This window comes from Gossypium hirsutum, chromosome A05, assembly GCF_007990345.1.
Source record: "Gossypium hirsutum isolate 1008001.06 chromosome A05, Gossypium_hirsutum_v2.1, whole genome shotgun sequence".
Taxonomy (NCBI): domain Eukaryota; kingdom Viridiplantae; phylum Streptophyta; class Magnoliopsida; order Malvales; family Malvaceae; genus Gossypium; species Gossypium hirsutum.
In genome coordinates this window covers 35,520,229-35,539,824 of record NC_053428.1, presented here as the reverse complement: position 1 = coordinate 35,539,824, position 19,596 = coordinate 35,520,229, and the positions used below count along the sequence as shown (strand labels likewise).

Genomic DNA, 19,596 nt, shown 5'->3' with positions numbered 1-19,596 from the left:
ATCAACCACGAATGAAGGCTTAGAAAATGAAAGGTCGAGACCACAATCTACACTGGAGGTTGAACCAAGAAATAATTCGACTTACAACCATCGACCACCTTAATGTGACACACATTCTGACCAATGATTGGATTGATTTACTTTATTATTGTACTTTTCATTTTAATTTAAATAAATATCAAACGTTTTTATTGTATCGATGTTGTACATCATTATTTTTTAAATAAATATCGTTTTGCAATAAAGTTGGTCTTTGTTATCATTTCATAATATTAAATCAAGATTGTACATATACAATAGAAGAAAGTTTTATAATTTATTGATTTGTATTTTATGGAAAAAAATTTGTGTTTACAAATTACAACAAAATTAATGTTAATGATGTGTTGTACTTGTATCATCCCTTCAATTTGGACATGACAACATTGTATGGCCCGGTTCCTACACCACCAACATAACCTCGATTGGTTTGACATTTCAAAAATTATTATTTAACATTTCAAAAAATTATAAAAAAATAAATAATATATAATAAACTTTTAAAATTTAAACCAAAATATAACAAAACCCTAAACCCTAAATCCTAAACTCTAAATTCAAAAACCCTACTTTATAAATCATAAACCTTAACTCTGAAAAAAAAAACCCTACTTTTGGAAGCTATTTCTGGCAACATGCTGAAAACGCTTATAGTTGGAAGCCTTTTCTTGCAAATTATCTAAAAATGCTTTCATTAGAAACAGCCTATTCCCATAATTTTTCCAAAAATCGACCTATTTTGGTATTCTTTTTGACATTTTTGAGTAAATTAGTCAATAAAAATATAAATATATTTGTTTACATTTTTATTATTCTTATTTAAAATTTTAAATAAATTGAGATGGTGTTATTTTGATTTACCGCCAATTAAATTAAAAATACCAAACTATTTTCTAAAAAATATTGCTGTAAATTCTTTGGTTCATCCATAGGAAGTAACCTTTAGCTTTTCATTGTCCTGTGTTCACTTGAATTGTTATTTTTCATACTACTCCTCCTTTTAGATAAGTGAATATTGAAGTTATCTGCAGATAGAAGTGTAGGAACTTATATTAATATCAGAGTTTACATGTGAACTGCAACATAGTTGTTTCGATTATATCGATAAGTTTATGTAACATGAAGTAATCAATTCATCGACTGTACTAGAAAATCTTGTGGATATGCTCTTTTGTAGCTTTTGTGATTCTCAAACTTTTTGGTTTTAGTGATATTTTACCTTGGATTTTTCTTTTGTGATTTTGCAACTGGAAACGAGGATTGTCTCTAATGAAACGGATGGTCCATAACTATGCAATGGAGGGCATATCCATATAGTTGCAACAGCTTATCGGTTTCCTTGTTCATCTGTCTTTTGTTTGAACAAAAAATCAGGTTTTGTTTTCAGTTTGTGGTGTGTCTTTAAGGTGAACCAAACTATGGTGTGTGTTTGAATAAGTCATCTCTATAACTTAAAATAAAAGATGGCTTTTAAGACTCCTTGCTCTTATTTTTGTTAGTTTGATGTTATTTCTTTCTTAATTATGTTAGGATTTGGGAACCGATAGTCCGAATGACCGAAAGTATCTGGACCTCCGACTCGGATAAACTCACCTTGGAAGAAGAATGCTCGCCACAATTAGCTGAAGACCTTGTAGGAATGCAAGATGCTCGCAGAGATAGCTCGCATGAGGGAGCTCGCGTAGGCCTGGCAGAGACAAGGTCGCATGAGGGAACTAGAGTAAACCTCCCAGGGACGAGGTTGCGAGCCATGTCTACGAGAAGGCCCCGTCCCTCGTGACTGGCGGGTACAAGGTCCACTAAAAGAGTCAGTCCCAGGGTCAGAAAGGATCGCGTGCTCCACAGGTAAGCGTCTAATAAGCCAGAGGAGGCCCAGAGAATGTCTGCATCAGGGACAGGGAATGTTAGTGCCCTCGGCCCAAAGGCCAAGACAAAACAGTAGGCCCTATTGTGAGCTATAATAGTATTAGTATGAAATATGTATAAATACCCATTGTGTTTCCCTTAATACATTATAAGCTAATATTACAACAAATTCAAATACATTTTCATCTAGTTTAGGTCGTTATGTTTTTCTTTTTAAGTATTCGTTTTCAATATCCAAATAAAAAATCGATAATTATTGGCCTGCAAGCATTGAACCGAACTTGTGGCCTTCTTGTTAGTAGCTGTAATACCCCCTACCCGTATTCATTGCCGAAATAGGGTACGAGGCATTACCAGAGTTTACGAATTAATTTTTTTAATTTTTTTACTCAATATAGCCCCTTTATAGATATCTAATATTCCCTGCAATTTTAAACCGAGACCAATCCACATCAACCAATTCAATTCAACATATTTTCAAGATAGATTCATGCATTTTTATAAGATAACCTCATCACATACCAAAACCAAGATTTGTTAGCCATACCAATGGTTGGCCTTACATTCATTTCACATTAGCATTTACTTTATTAGCTTATACATGCCATTGATTTCCAAAATAAAGTTTCTTGATATACCGAAATATTGAAGTTGATAGTGTGATGTGTCTCCAACCAAATCCGACCTCTGAGCTCTTAACACTACAAAATAGGAAAAAAAATAGGGTAAGCACTTTGTGCTTAGTAAGCTTATGTAACAAGAATTATACTTGCCTAATATTTTCAATACAATGCAATAAACATTCAAATATCCATTCAATGCATTATTACCCTAACATGAACAAACTCAACATTCAAGTTAGTCCAATAATTTCCACGTATCAATAATATATACCATGATTGATGAGCTCATCGATATCATGATTTCCATTCCCTTGTTATTTTTCCATATTTATCCTGTTAAATTTCTCGGAATTTCGATGGATTTTTAGAGGTACACTTTTAGTATACATTTTTGGGTCCGTCAATTCATACTCATGTGCGCACATTTCCATTTCAGAGAGTACACTCTCGCGAACCTCATCCTTACAGCGGGATTACCAGTCCAGGTTAAATCCCCTGCAACGGCAATTACTCTAAAGAGCTTGGATCTGAATTACCAGTCCAGGCTAAATTCAGACCCTAATTAGGATTACCCGTCCGGGATAAATCCATTTTCCACATATTCTTCGAGGAGGCTTATATCAGGATAGGATCACCCATCCGGGCTAAATCCTTTTTACCGTCAATTCCTTTTTAGAGATCCATCAAATTTTCCTTTCATTCAACCAGGATTTCTTCTCCTTTTTATCAAATATATCAATGTTTTATCAATTTTCATACAATGAACATTCAAATCATATTCACATCAATAACATACATTTCAAGCATTTAATAATATAATTCAAGTTACACGAGCTTACCTCGATACTTGTTCGTATACAAAAATCTACTAATCCCGAAATTTTTCCTTTCCTCGATCTAGCTTTGTATTTCAATCTTCTGGATCTAAATAAACAAATTTAATTATCAATTTAATACATTTCATGTTCATATGCAACATTCTCTATAATTCCACTATTATTTATAGTTCATTCAAAGCTATCTACTTGAGTCATGGTCACTAAATTATTTTTATATTGAGCTATAAAACTCCAAATTAGGATCTGCTAATTTTTCCTAAAACTAGACTCATATATATTCTTACCATTAAATTTTCAGAATTTTTGGTTTAGCCAATAAGTACAGTTTATTCTGTAAAGTCACCCCTGTTCTGCTGTCTGACAGTTTTGACCCTTCTTCACTAAAAATTAATTATCTCTTCATACAGGATTCAGATGATGTTCACATTTATTTTTCTTGAAAATAAACTAATTCAGGATTCTAAAAATATAAATTTAAGCCCATAATTATTTTTATTAAATTTTTTATGATTTTTCAAAGTCATAATAGGGGAACCCGAAGTCATTCTAACCTTATCTCACAAAATTTATTATATCTCATGATTTACAAATTCATTACTTAGAAGTTTCTTGTATCAGAAACTAGGCTCAATAAGATTTAATTCCATATCTTGTTCATCTTCTAATTCGATTTATACAATTTATGGTGATTTTTCAAAGTTAGTCTACTGCTGCTGTCCAAAACTGTTTTAGTGCAAGCTGTTTGTTACTATTTTCCCCTAAGCTTTTAATAAATGATAATTTCGTCCCTACTCAATTAGCCTCTTAATTGAGCTAATTTTTCTCAATTAACACTTTATTCTATCACTTTAAACTACTTTACAACCTTTTGAAATCATAATTTCAACACTAGACTTTAATTCCAAACATTTTCATAATTAGGTCTTAAAAATCAATTTCTATTGAAATTACCTAATAAAATAATCTCATAAATAAATTAAAGCTTCAATTTCATTCTATTTCATCATAAACTTACAGCACTCAACCATGGTGACTTTCAATTTCATCCATGAAATCAAAAACTAATGAATTTAATAGTAGGACCTAGTTGTAAAAGTCTTAGAAACACAAAAATTACAAGAAATAGGCAAGGATTAACTCACTTGGTGCAAAAATTATGAAATACCAGCTTAAAGAACCCCTCCTATGGCGTTTTGGCTGATGAGAATGAAGAAAAATGAAGAGAAATCTAGATATTTCCTATTTAGTCCTATCTTTATTTAGTTAATTATGCAATATTCTAATTTTGCCCTTAAATCATCAATTTTCCTGCTGATTTCATGCCCACGCCGTCCAGCCCAAATAAATTTTGGGTCTAACTGCCTTTTAAATCCTTTCTTATTAGACACTTAAGCTATTTAATCATTCTATCAACTTTTATACCTTTTTCAATTTAGTCCTTTTCATTTAATTAACTACCCAAACATTAAAATTTTCTAACGAAATTTTAATACCACATCACTAACATTTCATAAATATTTATAAAAATATTTCCGACTTGGTTTTATGAGATTGAGATCTCGATACCTTGTTTTTACCCAATTTCTTCAATAATTTTTTTCTAACTAACCACTAAATCAGTAAAATTTTTCTATCAATATTTTCATACGATTTTCCTGTTATATTAATATTCATACAATTTTTTTAAAAATAATTTCTCTTTAAATCGGATTTGTGGTTACGAAACCACTGTTCCGATAACTTTAAATTTAGGCCATTAGAGTAGCATGAAGCTACAACCAACAGAGCTAGCTAGCCAATTGTTTTATTTCTAGAAACAGTCATATATGAAGCTTTTCTCCATTAGTTAAATATTAATATTTTTAACTTTTGAATTTAAAAAATAATAATACTTTAATTTTAGCTCCTCTAAAATGTAATGATTTAAATTTAATTTTTTAACATCATAATTACATGAAAAATATTATATATTTTAACATATTTTTAAAGATTAATGTATTGTGTTATCCACTTTCTTTTCCTCCAACATATATTGCATTAAAGATATCGGGTATCAAATATTATATCAATAGTTATAATTAAGTAATTAATTTTTTAAAATAAATTTAAACTAAATCCGATGGTATTTAAATACGGGACTTCAAAGTTATCAAGAAAAAACCCTTAGATACCAAGTGAAATAGATTAAAGGTAAATTAGGCTTTAAACCAAATATTTATTACAATGGAGAAACTCATCAAGGATGTTAAATTAAGCAAACAAGCTGATTATTTTTGAAATACATTTAAAGCTAACGCAATGAGATATATATATGTGTATAAAAATTAATCATCAAATGGAGATGAAGCAATGTTGGATTCTGGAGTCAGAGAATGAGAACCGACCCCTATAAATCCAATATTTTTTATAAACTCTTTTGCGATAGTTCATTGGCACTGTTCAATAGATGGTACTTGTTTTAAAACACATATTTTAAACATATTTAGGTTTATAAAATTTTAATATTATCACTAAAGCAAAGCTTTGTCTTAAAATATTTTATACATTTTAATTTTATCATGCACACTTTATTACTTCCATGTACATATTGCATGTATTATTATTAATTAATTTCAAACTATAATTTTATTATTTATTGTATATTATTTTTAAATACATTCATGCGTTCTAAATACGTAGCTTCCACACATATAAATACGCGATAGAATTTGTAGTATTGATAATATTGTTAATTGAGTTGGTATCAAAAGTTAACTTAACATCAAACCTAAAATTGATGATAACATCACGATAAACAATTATAGTGCATTTAATATTCTTAATTTAATGTACTCAAATGTTTAAATTTCGATTTACTCACAATTTAATCTAATTTTTTATTTTAATATTATACGTATTGCATGTGTTATTACTAAGGCATGATGACGTTTTAACCCTCCAACTTTACAAATAAAATTTTTTTAGCTCTGCATTTAACTTTTCGCCTTTTTTAGCCGTCAAATCATCCAAAAAAATGGATGAAAAAGTTAAAATTTTTAACTTATGTGATATAAACGTGGATTGCCATGTGGATGATAATAAGCATTTAATTAAATTTTAAAATTTTAAAAAATTCAAAAAAATATAGAATTTAATAAAATTAAAAATCATTAAAATTATTTAAAATATATAAAAATAATATTTAAACTTTAAAAATTTATTTAAATGTTAACATTCATTCACATGGCAATCCACATGTATTCCATGTCAACAAAGTTAACTTTTCCATTCATTTTAGGATGATTTGATAAAAAAAAATACAAGTTCAATGGCTAAAAGAGGTAAAAAATAAAATAGAGGGCTAAAATGACTTTTTTTTATGAAGTCGGAGGGTAAAAAAGTCATTATATCTATTTTTAATTAGTTTCAAACAATGCATTTCATTATTTATTGGGTTGAAATACAAATTTGTCATCTTATTATAAGTGAATATTGAAATTTGTCACTATACTTTATTTTCTTTGATATTTGCCATTATATTTTGAAAATCTGGATAAATTTATCCCTCAACTTTATTTAATTGAATTCTACGGCTAAACGTTAAATTTTATTAAAATTTTCTACCAAATTTGATTTTAATTAAATTTTAGTATTCAATATTAATTTTAATTTGAAAACATAATTTAATAAAAAAATTCTTTCAAATATTTTATTTTATTAGTTAATGGTAATTTAATTTATAAATATTAAAATTTAATAAATTAACTAAGAATTTTTATTTAATTAAATAAATACTTAAAAATAAAAAACACATGCATAAAAAATAAAATTAGTTTTTTAAAAATAAAATTAGTATAAAATATGAATGTTGTCGTAATCTGAGAAAGTATGATACAAAATTCAATCAAAGTATAGTGGTGAATTTTTTTTTGGTAAATACAAAGTAAATTAATTACATACTATCTGCAATACTAGAAATCGCATGTTGAACATCTATACGTATTTGCTCCATCAATAAATCTAGAGTTTCTTAGAAACTATAGGACCGTAAGGAAGATTCCTCATCGAAGCAGCCAATTCATGCACAACCACATTAGCCTCCCTTGAAATTTGTTGTACGACTACCTGCCAATATTATCTACACAGATTTTGAATTCATAGGACCAAACCTCTGTATGAAACTACACTGGACGTATCTAAAATGGCCCCAACAGTTAGAGCACAATCCGTTTCAACTATAATCTTCTTCCTTTTTACATTTCAAGCCAAATGAGACCATCATATTGCCCAAAGTTCAACTTGCTCAATGTTATATTTTCCAATGTTCCTTCCAACTCCACCAAGCCAAGTGTTGTGACCATTTCTCATCACTGTTGTTGCTGAAGCCAACCTCGAGCCCGGATTCCTTGCCCCATCTATGTTAACCTTAATTTACTTAGAAAGCAGAGGTCTCCACTCTCGATTCTGTGTATTTCTTGCACTATTACCAACAGATGCAACCGACCTATGTACATTAGATCTCGCCCAACGCCACAAAGATTGGAGAATATTAGCATATTGAAAGGCTCTCCTAAAACACCCAACAGTTTCGTTGTTTCCACAATTTCCAGCAAATAATTCCAAATAAAGAAGGCCAATCAAGTTCCGGAAAAGCTAACTCAAAATCATTTCTCAGATTCGCGGTGACCCATTCAAACAACGAGGTGGAAAAATTCAGAGGCCAAACTCCCACCAGGATAATTTGTTTACACACTTCACATGACTTGCAATAGTCTCTAAGCACACGAAGAATGGATTCCTCACTAGTACCACAAATGCTACAAGAAACGCTACCGCCCATACCTCGTCTAAAGCGTTCAGCATTAGTCAGCAATCGTTCCTTAGCACCAGCCAAAGGAACTGTCTAACTCGTTAAGGATCAACAAAAGACCAAACAAACTTCCATATGTTCTCCATGGTAAACAGTTCTGCATAAGAATATTATAGGCAGATTTAATAGTAAATTGGCCATTAGAGGACCATTTAGATACCAGAACGTCATGCCCGGCAAAAGGACACATAGCCTGAATACCTGCAATATAAGGGATCACATTATTATCCACAAACCTACGTATACCATATGCCAGTGTCACCTGATTGAGAGTGGTGGACACATCAATAGGTTTAATATTCCTACAAAAATTAATTAAAAGGTCAACTTCTGGAATCTGTGTCAGTCGAAAAGTTAATAAGGCTGCCAGTGGTGAATTTATTTTTAGTTCTAAGTATAATAGCAAACATCAATATAATGGCAAATTTCAATTTACTCCTAAAACATAGTGATAAATTTGCACATTAATCTTTTTTATTTTATAGTATTTTTAAATATATATATTTGTGTATTCTATACAACACGTGTATAGATGGGATAGAATTTTTGTATATTTTATTTCTGTACCTTAAAAGCGGTGAAAACAAAATATGAAATGGAAATTTATAAACGAAGAAAAAAAGAGTTCAAAAAGATTAATGGAATTTGTATTGTTTTGTATTTTAAGCATTAATGCTCTGCATATTTTCCTTCAAAAATCCAAATATGTCAAGATTTTAAATTACTTTGTCAATGAATGAAAGTTGGCAACCTGCAGAGGCTGACAACGAAGACTGCTCTATCTTATTCTAATTCAGGTGAGTGTTTTTTTTGGATTTTTTCTAAAATTTTATATTCTTGTATTTCGATACTTAATATTTGATTAAATAATATTTAAAATGAAGAATAGAGAGCCGTTTCAGTTTCAGTTTTGCGGCAATGGAAAAGTGGACAACCCAGATAGAATCAACAGAACAGCTTTGTCTTTATCTTGTAAAGCCTCATCCAATCAATTACTTGCCTTTGCAACTGCCTATATATACTCTCTTTTTACTTACCAAATTGGATTCTTTGTCTTCCCTAGACCTTTCTTCACTTTGGGTTGTTTTAGTTTTTCATTTTCATTTTTCTGCTTCATCAATGGCTGCTTCTTCTAGTAGGGAAGCTATGAACAAGCAACTTCTTGACTTTATCCATTCAATGGAACAAGAAGTATACCCTCCCACACCCTTTTGTTTTCCCTTATGTTTACTTTTTTTTTAATGAATATTAGGCTTATTTATCTCATTTCTATACATGTTTTAAGGATTGATGAAATCAAAACAAACTCCGCTGTTGATTTATACTTATTTCTTAATGATCTTTTCAAGACCGATAAAGTGAATATGAAATGTATGATATTATGCCAACTTCCATGGTGTTGGTGTTGGTGTTGGTGTTAGTGTTCATTGATTTATTTTTTTGTTAAACATGTAAGAGATTTCTGGGATTCTTTAAATTCAACTCACTCCAATCGAAGGAGAAAAATTACCAGAAAATATGATTTATATCTTCTTAAGGGGATTTTTCAGATTTGAATTCTTGATTAGCTTTTTTTTTTTAGCTTTATTAGCTACAATAAATAAAATGTGAATTCTGATACTTGTGATTTCTTGCAGGGTTTGGTCGACTACCGTTTCGCTAAGGTTCATATGTTGAAGGAATCAAGTGGTCCTTTCTTCTTTGCTTCATTGCTCCCCACATTCTGCCGTGACTCGACAGCAACCTTAAGAGACTTGACTGTTGCTTTGTATGTTGTTTTTCTTGAGATATATGGCCGCATTTATGTTGTGAATGTTGTTCCAATAGGGTCGGAAGCGTGTAAATTATTGTACTAAAAAATCACACAAAGTTCAATTCCCAGGGAAGAGAGGTGGATCACAATGATCTCTTAAATACCAAGTCTTTCCTTAGTCAGAATATTCCTTCTATAGTAATTTAATAGCACAATTAAATACTACTATTATACCCTCAAATATTGAAAGAAAAATAGGACAAAAAAGAACACAAGAGATTTAACGAGGTTCGGTAAATTATACCTACGTCCTCGGGCACTAACACCAGATGATAACTTTACTATCTCCAAAATATTACAAACAAATAGAATTCCTTAAGAATTCTCAAATGGGAGAAGAGAGAAAACTAAGAGAGAAAGATTGGTTGGGATGGTTGAAATGAAAAATGAAAAGGCCTATTTATAGTTGAGGTTCAGGGACTAACTTGCAAATGGCCTAAAAAATTAGGGACCAAAATTGCAATTATCCCATTCAACTTTTCAACATTCGGTGCAACTTGCTCAACCTTTTTAACAAGTTGCTTCCTACCTTTGTTGACTTTTCAACAATCTCCACCTTGAAGATTTGATTAGGATAATCACATCTTCACATACTTCCTTCAACTCCCCAAATTCGATAAAGCTATCTTTTGTAGTGCCTCCAAATGCGCTCTCGAGCGCCATACACCTAAAGGTGCTCAAATTCTCAGGATGTTAATCAAGTTCAAACAATGATTAAACTTGATTGTTGTTACCACCTTGGTCATCATATCTGCGGGATTATCTGCTGTCGGAATCTTCTGAAGTAGAATTTTTCCTTTTTCAAAGACTTCCCGCACAAAGTGATATCTTACGTCGATATGCTTGGTTCTTGAATGATAAACTTGATTTTTCGCTAAATGAATAGCACTCTGACTGTCACAATATAGACTAATGTGACTTTGAACAACTCCCAAGTCTTTCAATAATCCATTAAGCCAAATAGCCTCCTTAACAGCTTCTGTAACTGCCATATATTCTGCCTCTGTAGTAGACACAGCTACTGTAGACTGTAAGGTAGACTTCCAACTCACTGGGGCTTTCGCAAGAGTAAACAGATACCCTGTAGTTGAACGACGTTTATCTAAATCACCAGCAAAGTCGGAATCAACATATCCAACTACAAACTGACCAAGTGCTTCATCCTGTTCAAAAATTAAACCAACATCTACGGTTTTTCGAAGATACCGTAGAATCCATTTCACAGCTTGCCAATGTCCTTTTCCAGGATCATGCATATACCTGCTCACAACTCCAACAGCTTGTGAAATGTCAGGCCTCGTACACACCATCGCATACATCAAACTCCCAACTGCATTAGCATATGGGACTTTTGCCATATATTCTCTTTCATCTTCAGTCTTCGGAGATAATTGAGCACTAAGTTTCAAATGAGAAGCAAGTGGGGTACTTACATGTTTTGTGTTTTCATTTACACCAAAACATTGTAATACCTTTTTCAGATATTGCTTCTGATTTAAACAGAGCTTGCCTCTCGGTCTATCTCTACTTATCTCCATGCCGAGAATCTTCTTGGCCTCACCTAGATCTTTCATCTCGAACTCTTGATTCAACTGAGCCTTCAGCTTATCTATCTCATTTTGGCTCTTCGAAGCGATTAACATATCATCAACATACAAGAGTAGATAAATGAAAGATCCGTCATGCAGCTTCTGCAAATATACACAATTGTCATATTTGCTTCTTGTGTACTTCTGCCTTCTCATAAAGCTATCAAATCGCTTGTACCACTGCCTCGGGGATTGTTTCAATCCATATAGCGATTTGTTCAGCTTACAAACCCAATTTCTACCACCAGCATCTGTGTATCCTTCGGGCTGAGTCATATAGATCTCCTCTTCTAACTCACTATGCAAGAAAGCCGTCTTAACATCAAGTTGAGCTAGCTCCAAATTCAACTGTGCTACCAAGGCCAACAAAATTCTAATGGAGGAATGCTTCACAACAGGGGAAAATACATCATTGTAGTCAATTCCCTCCTTCTGAGCGTAGCCTTTAGCTACCAATCTTGCCTTGTAGCGAATATCCTTCTTGCTAGGAGATCCATCTTTCTTTGCGAATACCCACTTGCATCCGATTGCCCTTTTATCTTTCGGTAATTGCGCCAATTCTCAAGTATTATTCTTCAGGAGAGACTGCATTTCTTCATCCATGGCGCTTTTCCATTTATCACTTTCTAAGCTTTGCATTGCTTCTTGATAAGTGATAGGAATATCATCAACAACGGGAAGGGCGTAGGCCACCATATCAGTAAATCGAGCAGGTTTACGAATTTCTCTCCGTGGCCTTGCAACTGCAACTGGTTCTGGTGTACTTAGTAGTTCTTGGGTCAGAATCTCTTCAACCTCTAATTCCTCCATTGTGGCTGGAGAATTAGACTTATTAACTGGGCAAATCCCCATCTGCTCAAACTCCACCTGTTTTGGAGTACACTCCACCTGCTGTGGAGTATTGCTCGTCTGAATATCTTTATCTGCTACCTTTTTCAATGTGGCAGATTCATCAAAGGTAACATCTCTGCTACAGATCATTTTCTTTGTGCTTAAGCACCAAAGACGAAATCCCTTCACTCCAGAAGTGATTCCCATAAAGAGAGCTTTCTTTGCCCTCGGATCTAACTTTGACTCCTTCACATGGTAATATGCAGTGGATCCAAACACATGTAAGGAATCATAATCTGTAGCCGGTTTTCCAGACCATACCTCCATAGGAGTTTTTCTTTCTAATGCAGATGATGGCAAACGATTAACAAGATGGCCAGCGTATGTCACAGCCTCAGCCCAAAATTGCTTGCCCAACCCAGCATTGGACAACATACATCGAACTTTCTCCAGCAATGTTCGATTCATACGCTCTGCCACTCCATTCTGTTGTGGTGTATCCCTAACTGTGAAGTGTCGAACAATACCATACTCTTGGCACATATCGAAGAACGGATCACTTTTATATTCCCCTCCATTGTCCGTCCTAAGCCGCTTGATTTTCTTGCCAGTCTGGTTTTCGATCATAGTTTTCCATTTAAGAAAAACTCCAAGCACTTCATCTTTAGTTTTCATGGTATACACCCAAACTCTTCTGGAAAAGTCATCAACAAAAGTAACAAAGTAGTGTTTTCCTCCCAACGAAGGTGTTTTGGAAGGCCCCCACACATCTGAGTGAATATATTCCAAAATACCTTTTGTATTATGGATAGCAGTGCCGAATTTCACTCTCTTTTGCTTTCCCAGAACACAATGCTTACAAAATTTTAATTTGCAAGCCTTTGCACCTTTCAACAATCCTTGCTTTGCCAGAATTTGCAAGGATTTTTCGCTGGCATGTCCCAACTTCATATGCCACAACTGCATTGAGTCCAAGTCTTTGTTGCCGGAAGCTGCAGCGACTGCTCCAATAACTGTACTACCTTGGTAGTAATACAAGTTATTTTTCTTGATGCCCTTCAATATCACAAGTGCGCCAGATGTCACTTTCAAAATCCCATCTCTCATAGTAACAACTGAACCATTGGATTCCAAGGCTCCCAATGAGATGAGATTTTTCTTCAAACTGGGCACGTACCGAACATCAGTCAGAACTCTGGTTGATCCATCTTGATTCTTTAATTGGATTGAACCTATCCCAACAGTTTTACAGGCATTGTCATTGCCCATATAAACAACTCCTCCATTTAGTTCTACTAAATCAGAGAACCACTCCCGGTTAGGGGACATATGATAGGTACAACCCGAATCCAATATCCACTCATCTGAATGGAACGACGATGATGATGCAACCAGTGATAGTTCAGAGTCACTAGTATCATGCTTAGCAACACAAGCATCTACAGCAGCTTTTCCCTTATTCTTCAGCTTTGGACAATTTTTCTTCCAGTGGCCTTTCTCATGACAAAAAGCACATTCATCTTTCCCGAGTCTGGACTTTGACTTTGATCTCCCCTTTTGAGTCTTCTTCCGAGTGTATGAACGACCTCGGACTACTAAAGCTTTTGTATCTCTGATTGAGTTTTTCTGTTTGTCCTTCTTTCTCTGTTCATAACTGTATAAGGCCGCACAGACTTCGCTCAGAGATATATCACTCCTGCCATGAAGTAGAGTAGTTTCTAGGAACTCAAACTCCTCAGGAAGTGACCCCAACAGCATCAAAGCCAAATCTTCATCTTTGAATGTCTCATCCATATTCAGCAAATCAGTGACTAACTGATTAAATTTGGTGATGTGATCATTCATTGTGGTACTTGGGACGTATGTGAAGCGAAACAGTCTTTTCTTCAAGTGGAGCTTATTTTGACTGTTTTTCTTCAAAAAATTTTCTTCAAGTGCCACCCACAACTTATTTGCAGAAGTCTCCTTTGAAAAAGCATACCTCTGCTCTCGAGAAAGGCATGATCGAATTGTGCCACATGCCAACCGATTGATCGCCTTCCAATCTTTCTCCTGTACATCATCTGGTTTCTCTTCATCAATGGCAATGTCTAGACCCTGCTGAAAAAGGGCATCTAGAACCTCACTTTGCCACATACCAAAATGGCCTGTGCCATCAAAGATCTCCACGGCCAGTCTTGCATTTGCAATTGTCGGTCTTGTCCACATGGACGATGTTGAAGCTCCTACACCGACCGTTTTCTCCATAATCTTTCAATATATACCTAAGGAAATCTTTTCTGATGTGGAAGATCAGTTTAAACTGCAACCACAGAGCATACTACGATTAACCTTCGGCTCTTGATACCACTTGTTGTTCCAATAGGGTCGGAAGCGTGTAAATTATTGTACTAAAAAATCACACAAAGTTCAATTCCCAGGGAAGAGAGGTGGATCACAATGATCTCTTAAATACCAAGTCTTTCCTTAGTTAGAATATTCCTTCTATAGTAATTTAATAGCACAATTAAATACTACTATTATACCCTCAAATATTGAAAGAAAAATAGGACAAAAAAGAACACAAGAGATTTAACGAGGTTCGGTAAATTATACCTACGTCCTCGGGCACTAACACCAGATGATAACTTTACTATCTCCAAAATATTACAAACAAATAGAATTCCTTAAGAATTCTCAAATGGGAGAAGAGAGAAAACTAAGAGAGAAAGATTGGTTGGGATGGTTGAAATGAAAAATGAAAAGGCCTATTTATAGTTGAGGTTCAGGGACTAACTTGCAAATGGCCTAAAAAATTAGGGACCAAAATTGCAATTATCCCATTCAACTTTTCAACATTCGGTGCAACTTGCTCAACCTTTTTAACAAGTTGCTTCCTACCTTTGTTGACTTTTCAACAGTGAATACTATTTTACCATCTGTTTTTCACTGTGGTTGGATTTGATTTGTACTTTTTATCTTGTCTTGCAGGGGTCAACCTCTGCTGAATTATCACGATCTGGGTGAGTTGTGCTTTAAGATAAGAGGGGGTGCGGCGTGCTAAAATAACGGTTCCCTATTTTGTCATGCATCGATCTGAGAACACGATTTTGGAATATCCGGTTGAAATAAACATAGAATCTACACATGAGTATCGCTTTTAAGTACCTTTCGTTGATCAACTTATATGTTAGTTGCACGTGGCGTTCTTGCAAAAGAATAGGAATGTAGCATTCAATGATTCTCTAAGTAGAGCAGCTCTACGTTACGTATTGTTAGGAATATTTGTAATTTATACATACAAATATGCTTTAATGACCTTTCCTTATCTCTTGCATACATATGTCACAAGATTAGGATGTTGTAAGTGCGAGCTTTGGTTTATTAAAACGAACATGCATGTTTTTCATTTCTTCTTGTCATTTCTTGGAGAAATAACGAACTCTTGCATAAATGTGGACAGCATTCGATTTTAACTAATCCATGTTGCCAAAACAATAACCATGCAGTTATGTTATTTCTGAGTGTAATCATCTCTAGCAATATCTCTTTAGATGACATCAAAATGATTGTGCATTTAAGCTAAATGAATTTGCTCTACTTGGTTTCCCAGCCTTGGAGTTTGTCGTATGGCTCATGCCTGTGGTCAACTTCATCAAGCTGTTCAGAACAGAGCAACTAAAGAAAGGAGAGAAATTTTTGGTTTCCGATGATCAATTTCTTCCCATACTATAGAAGGAAGGACCCTTTTGATCTAACTCGTTTTTCTTTTCTATCGCTATTGGATTGGCTGGCAAACCTTTGAACACAAAAAAGATCCCTTTGATCACAAAAGGACATCTTTATTATTAGACTTACTGTTGTATAATGGAAAATATTTGTCGGAGGCTCTTAAAAGTAAATGCTAGTTGCATTTTTCTAGTTAGATGTTTGTAATATATTGCATTTAGTAATCCTCTTCAGCCGGTGCTGAATTAGATGAAGGAATCTACATTTTAATCATATATACTATAGGATAGTCATGGATCTGACATACTCCCATATATCTAACTGCACAAATAAAGGGCAGCCTATAGTCACTTCTATAGTAGGGATCTGCTGAATTAGATGAAGGAATCTACATTTTAATCATATATACTATAGGATAGTCATGGATCTGACATACTCCCATATATCTAGCTGCACAAATAAAGGGCAGCCTATAGTCACTTCTATAGTAGGGATCAGCTAGCCATTGGTATATCTTCGCCTGCCCTTTGATGCCTGAATTAGTGGTTAGTTTAAAGATTCGGTAGTTGGTATGATATCCTTCTCCTTTTTAAGTCACAATAGTTGCATTTGCTTTTAGTTTCTTTTAGTATTTGCATCATTAGAGTTATCATATAGTTCTGCTTTTACTAGTATTCGACAGATAGTTAAAATTTTCATATGCTGAACATCCAGATTAGTGGGGAAGAAAGTGCATTACATTTTGTTCTTGTTATCCGTAATGAAGCTGATAAATTTTTTAGGGAGGGTATTGGTTTGTTCTCTTGAACTTGGCTGTTATTGGCTAAACAATGAAGTCCGAGTTCTTTTAGGTAAAGTTAATCATAAGCTACGTATTGTGAATGATTTTGTGTTCAAATGATGTTCAGCTGTCAAACAGAATTTGTATAGAGAACTTTGTTTAAGTTAAATATCTACACCGTGCCTTGTATTCCTTGTACGTTACTAAATTTAGCCGAAACATGAAGTTTCATTATCGCCCTAACGTAACAACTGCATGCATCAAGTTCGTTCCTGATATCGAATGGTAGTGGAATAAATGTATATTATTTTCTTAATTGCCATGTGTTAATACTTATACAAGTTTAAAATTAAATTGGGTAACATATATGAACTCTCTTAGAAGCGTAACAGTTCAGTTTACATGCTCTTATTTATCTGACCTTGTGGCTTTAGTTTCTGTGCCGTAATCAGAAATCTTTTCTTTCTATTTTCAGATTAATCACTGCATTGAATGCTGCAAAACAAGAATTCTCGATTATGCAAGAAAAATTGGAAACTCTTGCTCAGGTAAGTCAGTTTTCCCTTACTGGGACTCACTTGAATTGCTATATTTCATCCTACATCTTTAGCTTTTCTTTGTCCTGTGTTCACTTGAATTGCTATATTTCATCCTACATCTCCTATTAGATGAGTGAATACTAAAGTTATCTGCAGATAGAAGTGTAGGAACTTATATTAATATCAGAGTCTGCTTGTGAACTGAAACACAGTTGTTTCGAATATACAGATAAATTTATGTAACATGAAGTAATCGATTCATCGACTGTACCGGGTACATTTCTGTATCAGTTTTCCCGTACAATGGGCCACGAATTTTATCACAGAATTTTCCTTGTTGCATTTTATGTATCAGTTGTACTTGCCGTTTTTTCAATCTCTATCCATCTATCTAATTGGGGTAATCACCTAATTTCCTGGGCTAGATATCTTATGAAGATACTTAAAGCACTGCATGTACTTCCTAGAAGTTTTGACTATCGTTGAGCTCGTTATCCACCAACTACTTTTAATACCCCACTCTTATTAGCCACCATTAGTTTAATTTGTTTATTAATAAGTATTGCCATATGACTTCATATCACGAACTCTCCTCTCCTGATTCTGAACGAAAGACAAATCAAACCTTTAACTTAGAAGGGTAAAAATCACTAAATGTATTAAGTATTATCCTTATATAAACAGTAGATAACTGCAGGCGGTCGAATTTCGATGGCATCCTAACTTAACAATACCGAACAATTTTCTGAAAGATATTGCTGTAAATTCTTTGTTTCATCCGTAGGAAGTAATCTTTAGCTTTTCTTTGTCCTGTGTTCACTTGAATTGCTATATTTCATCCTACATCTCCTTTTAGATGAGTGAATACTAAAGTTATCTGCAGATAGAAGTGTAGGAACTTATATTAATATCAGAGTCGGCATGTGAATACTGATAAATTTATGTAACATGAAGTAATCGATTCATCAACTGTACCGAAAAATCTTGCGGTTATGCTCTTTTGTAGCTTTCGTGGTTCTCTAACTTTTTGGTTTTAGTGATATTTTACCTTGGAATTTTCTTTTGTGATTTTGCAGCTGGAAACGAAGATTGTCTCTAATGAAGCAGATGGTCCATAACTGTGCAATAGAGGGCATATCCAGGTGACAAACCGATAGTTGCAACAGCTTATCGGTTTCCTTGTTCATCTGTCTTTTGTTTGAACCGAAAATCGGGTTTCATTTTGAGTTTGTGGTGTCTTTAAGGCGAACCGTTTGAATAAGTCATCTCAATAACTTGAAATAATAGATGGCTTTTAAGACTTCTTGCTGTTATTTTTGTTAGTTTGATGTTATTTCTTTTTTAATTCAAAGACATTTTCATCCAGTTCAGGCTGTTATGTTTTTCTTTTTAAGTATTCGTATACAGTATCGTGTCTGACGTATATTTAGATATGAGTATGGAATACAACCCTCCAAAAATTTATTGAAATACATTAAAATCTTTGGGGGGGGGGGGGATGAAAATATTAGTGTGTGACACATACATGTTTGACATTCTGATCCGAGTTCGAGTAATATAGACAAGTAAGGCCTCTAACAGTTGAGGCAATAGCAGCAACAACAACTCCAGCAGCAGCAATAAATTCAGTCAAGTTCTGTCCAATGTTACTCGGATTCGGGAATGAGAATAGGTGTCGGATATGGATGTGTTTGACTGGACTATATATTTAATTTTTTTCGAGTTTACTTGGAAGATCCTTGGAGGGTTAAATTTACATATGTATGGTTGGATTCATGTTAGAAATTTTAGTTTGGCCTGAAAAGCTAAATAGAAAATTTATCTGTTTATATTGTTTTTGGCTTAAGAAGTGAACACAACCTAAGTGCTTTTGGCCTCGGTTCCCTTGTTTCAAAGGGTTAAAATGCTGTTATAGTCCTTTAAAAAATTTATATGTTAATTTAAGTCTTTTTAATGTAACATGTATGCCTTTGTCCCCAAGAAATTTTAATTTTATTTCGACTCCTCTGACACAATGCTTGGTATATCAAATTAAATATTATATACAATTTATATTCATAGTTTAACTGTTAAAAGAATATTTATTTTTGAATTGTGGTCTATTTGCAGAGTGTTCACA

The 19,596-nt window shown here is 33.6% G+C and overlaps 1 protein-coding gene across 3 annotated transcripts; it reads left to right on the top strand.

Annotated features, from left to right (window-relative positions):
* Window positions 1–9,121: 9,121 nt before the first annotated feature.
* LOC107902507 (uncharacterized) lies at window positions 9,122–18,842 on the top strand. 3 transcript variants are annotated; one of them, XR_005926583.1, is made up of 4 exons: window positions 9,204–9,407; window positions 9,854–9,984; window positions 15,420–17,486; window positions 18,554–18,842. XR_005926583.1 is itself a non-coding variant. In XM_041112313.1 (2 exons), exons 1-2 carry the CDS (start codon window positions 9,135–9,137, stop codon window positions 10,070–10,072), a joined length of 273 nt encoding a protein of 90 aa, XP_040968247.1. In that variant the 5' UTR covers window positions 9,122–9,134; the 3' UTR covers window positions 10,073–10,128. The 3 variants fall into 3 exon arrangements, 2 of the variants coding, with proteins under 2 accessions (XP_040968247.1, XP_016684164.2); XM_041112313.1 differs by lacking the exons at window positions 9,204–9,407; window positions 15,420–17,486; window positions 18,554–18,842 and adding an exon at window positions 9,122–9,188 and having other exon boundaries at window positions 9,854–10,128; XM_016828675.2 differs by lacking the exons at window positions 15,420–17,486; window positions 18,554–18,842 and having other exon boundaries at window positions 9,125–9,407; window positions 9,854–10,152.
* The last annotated feature ends 754 nt before the right edge of the window (window positions 18,843–19,596 follow it).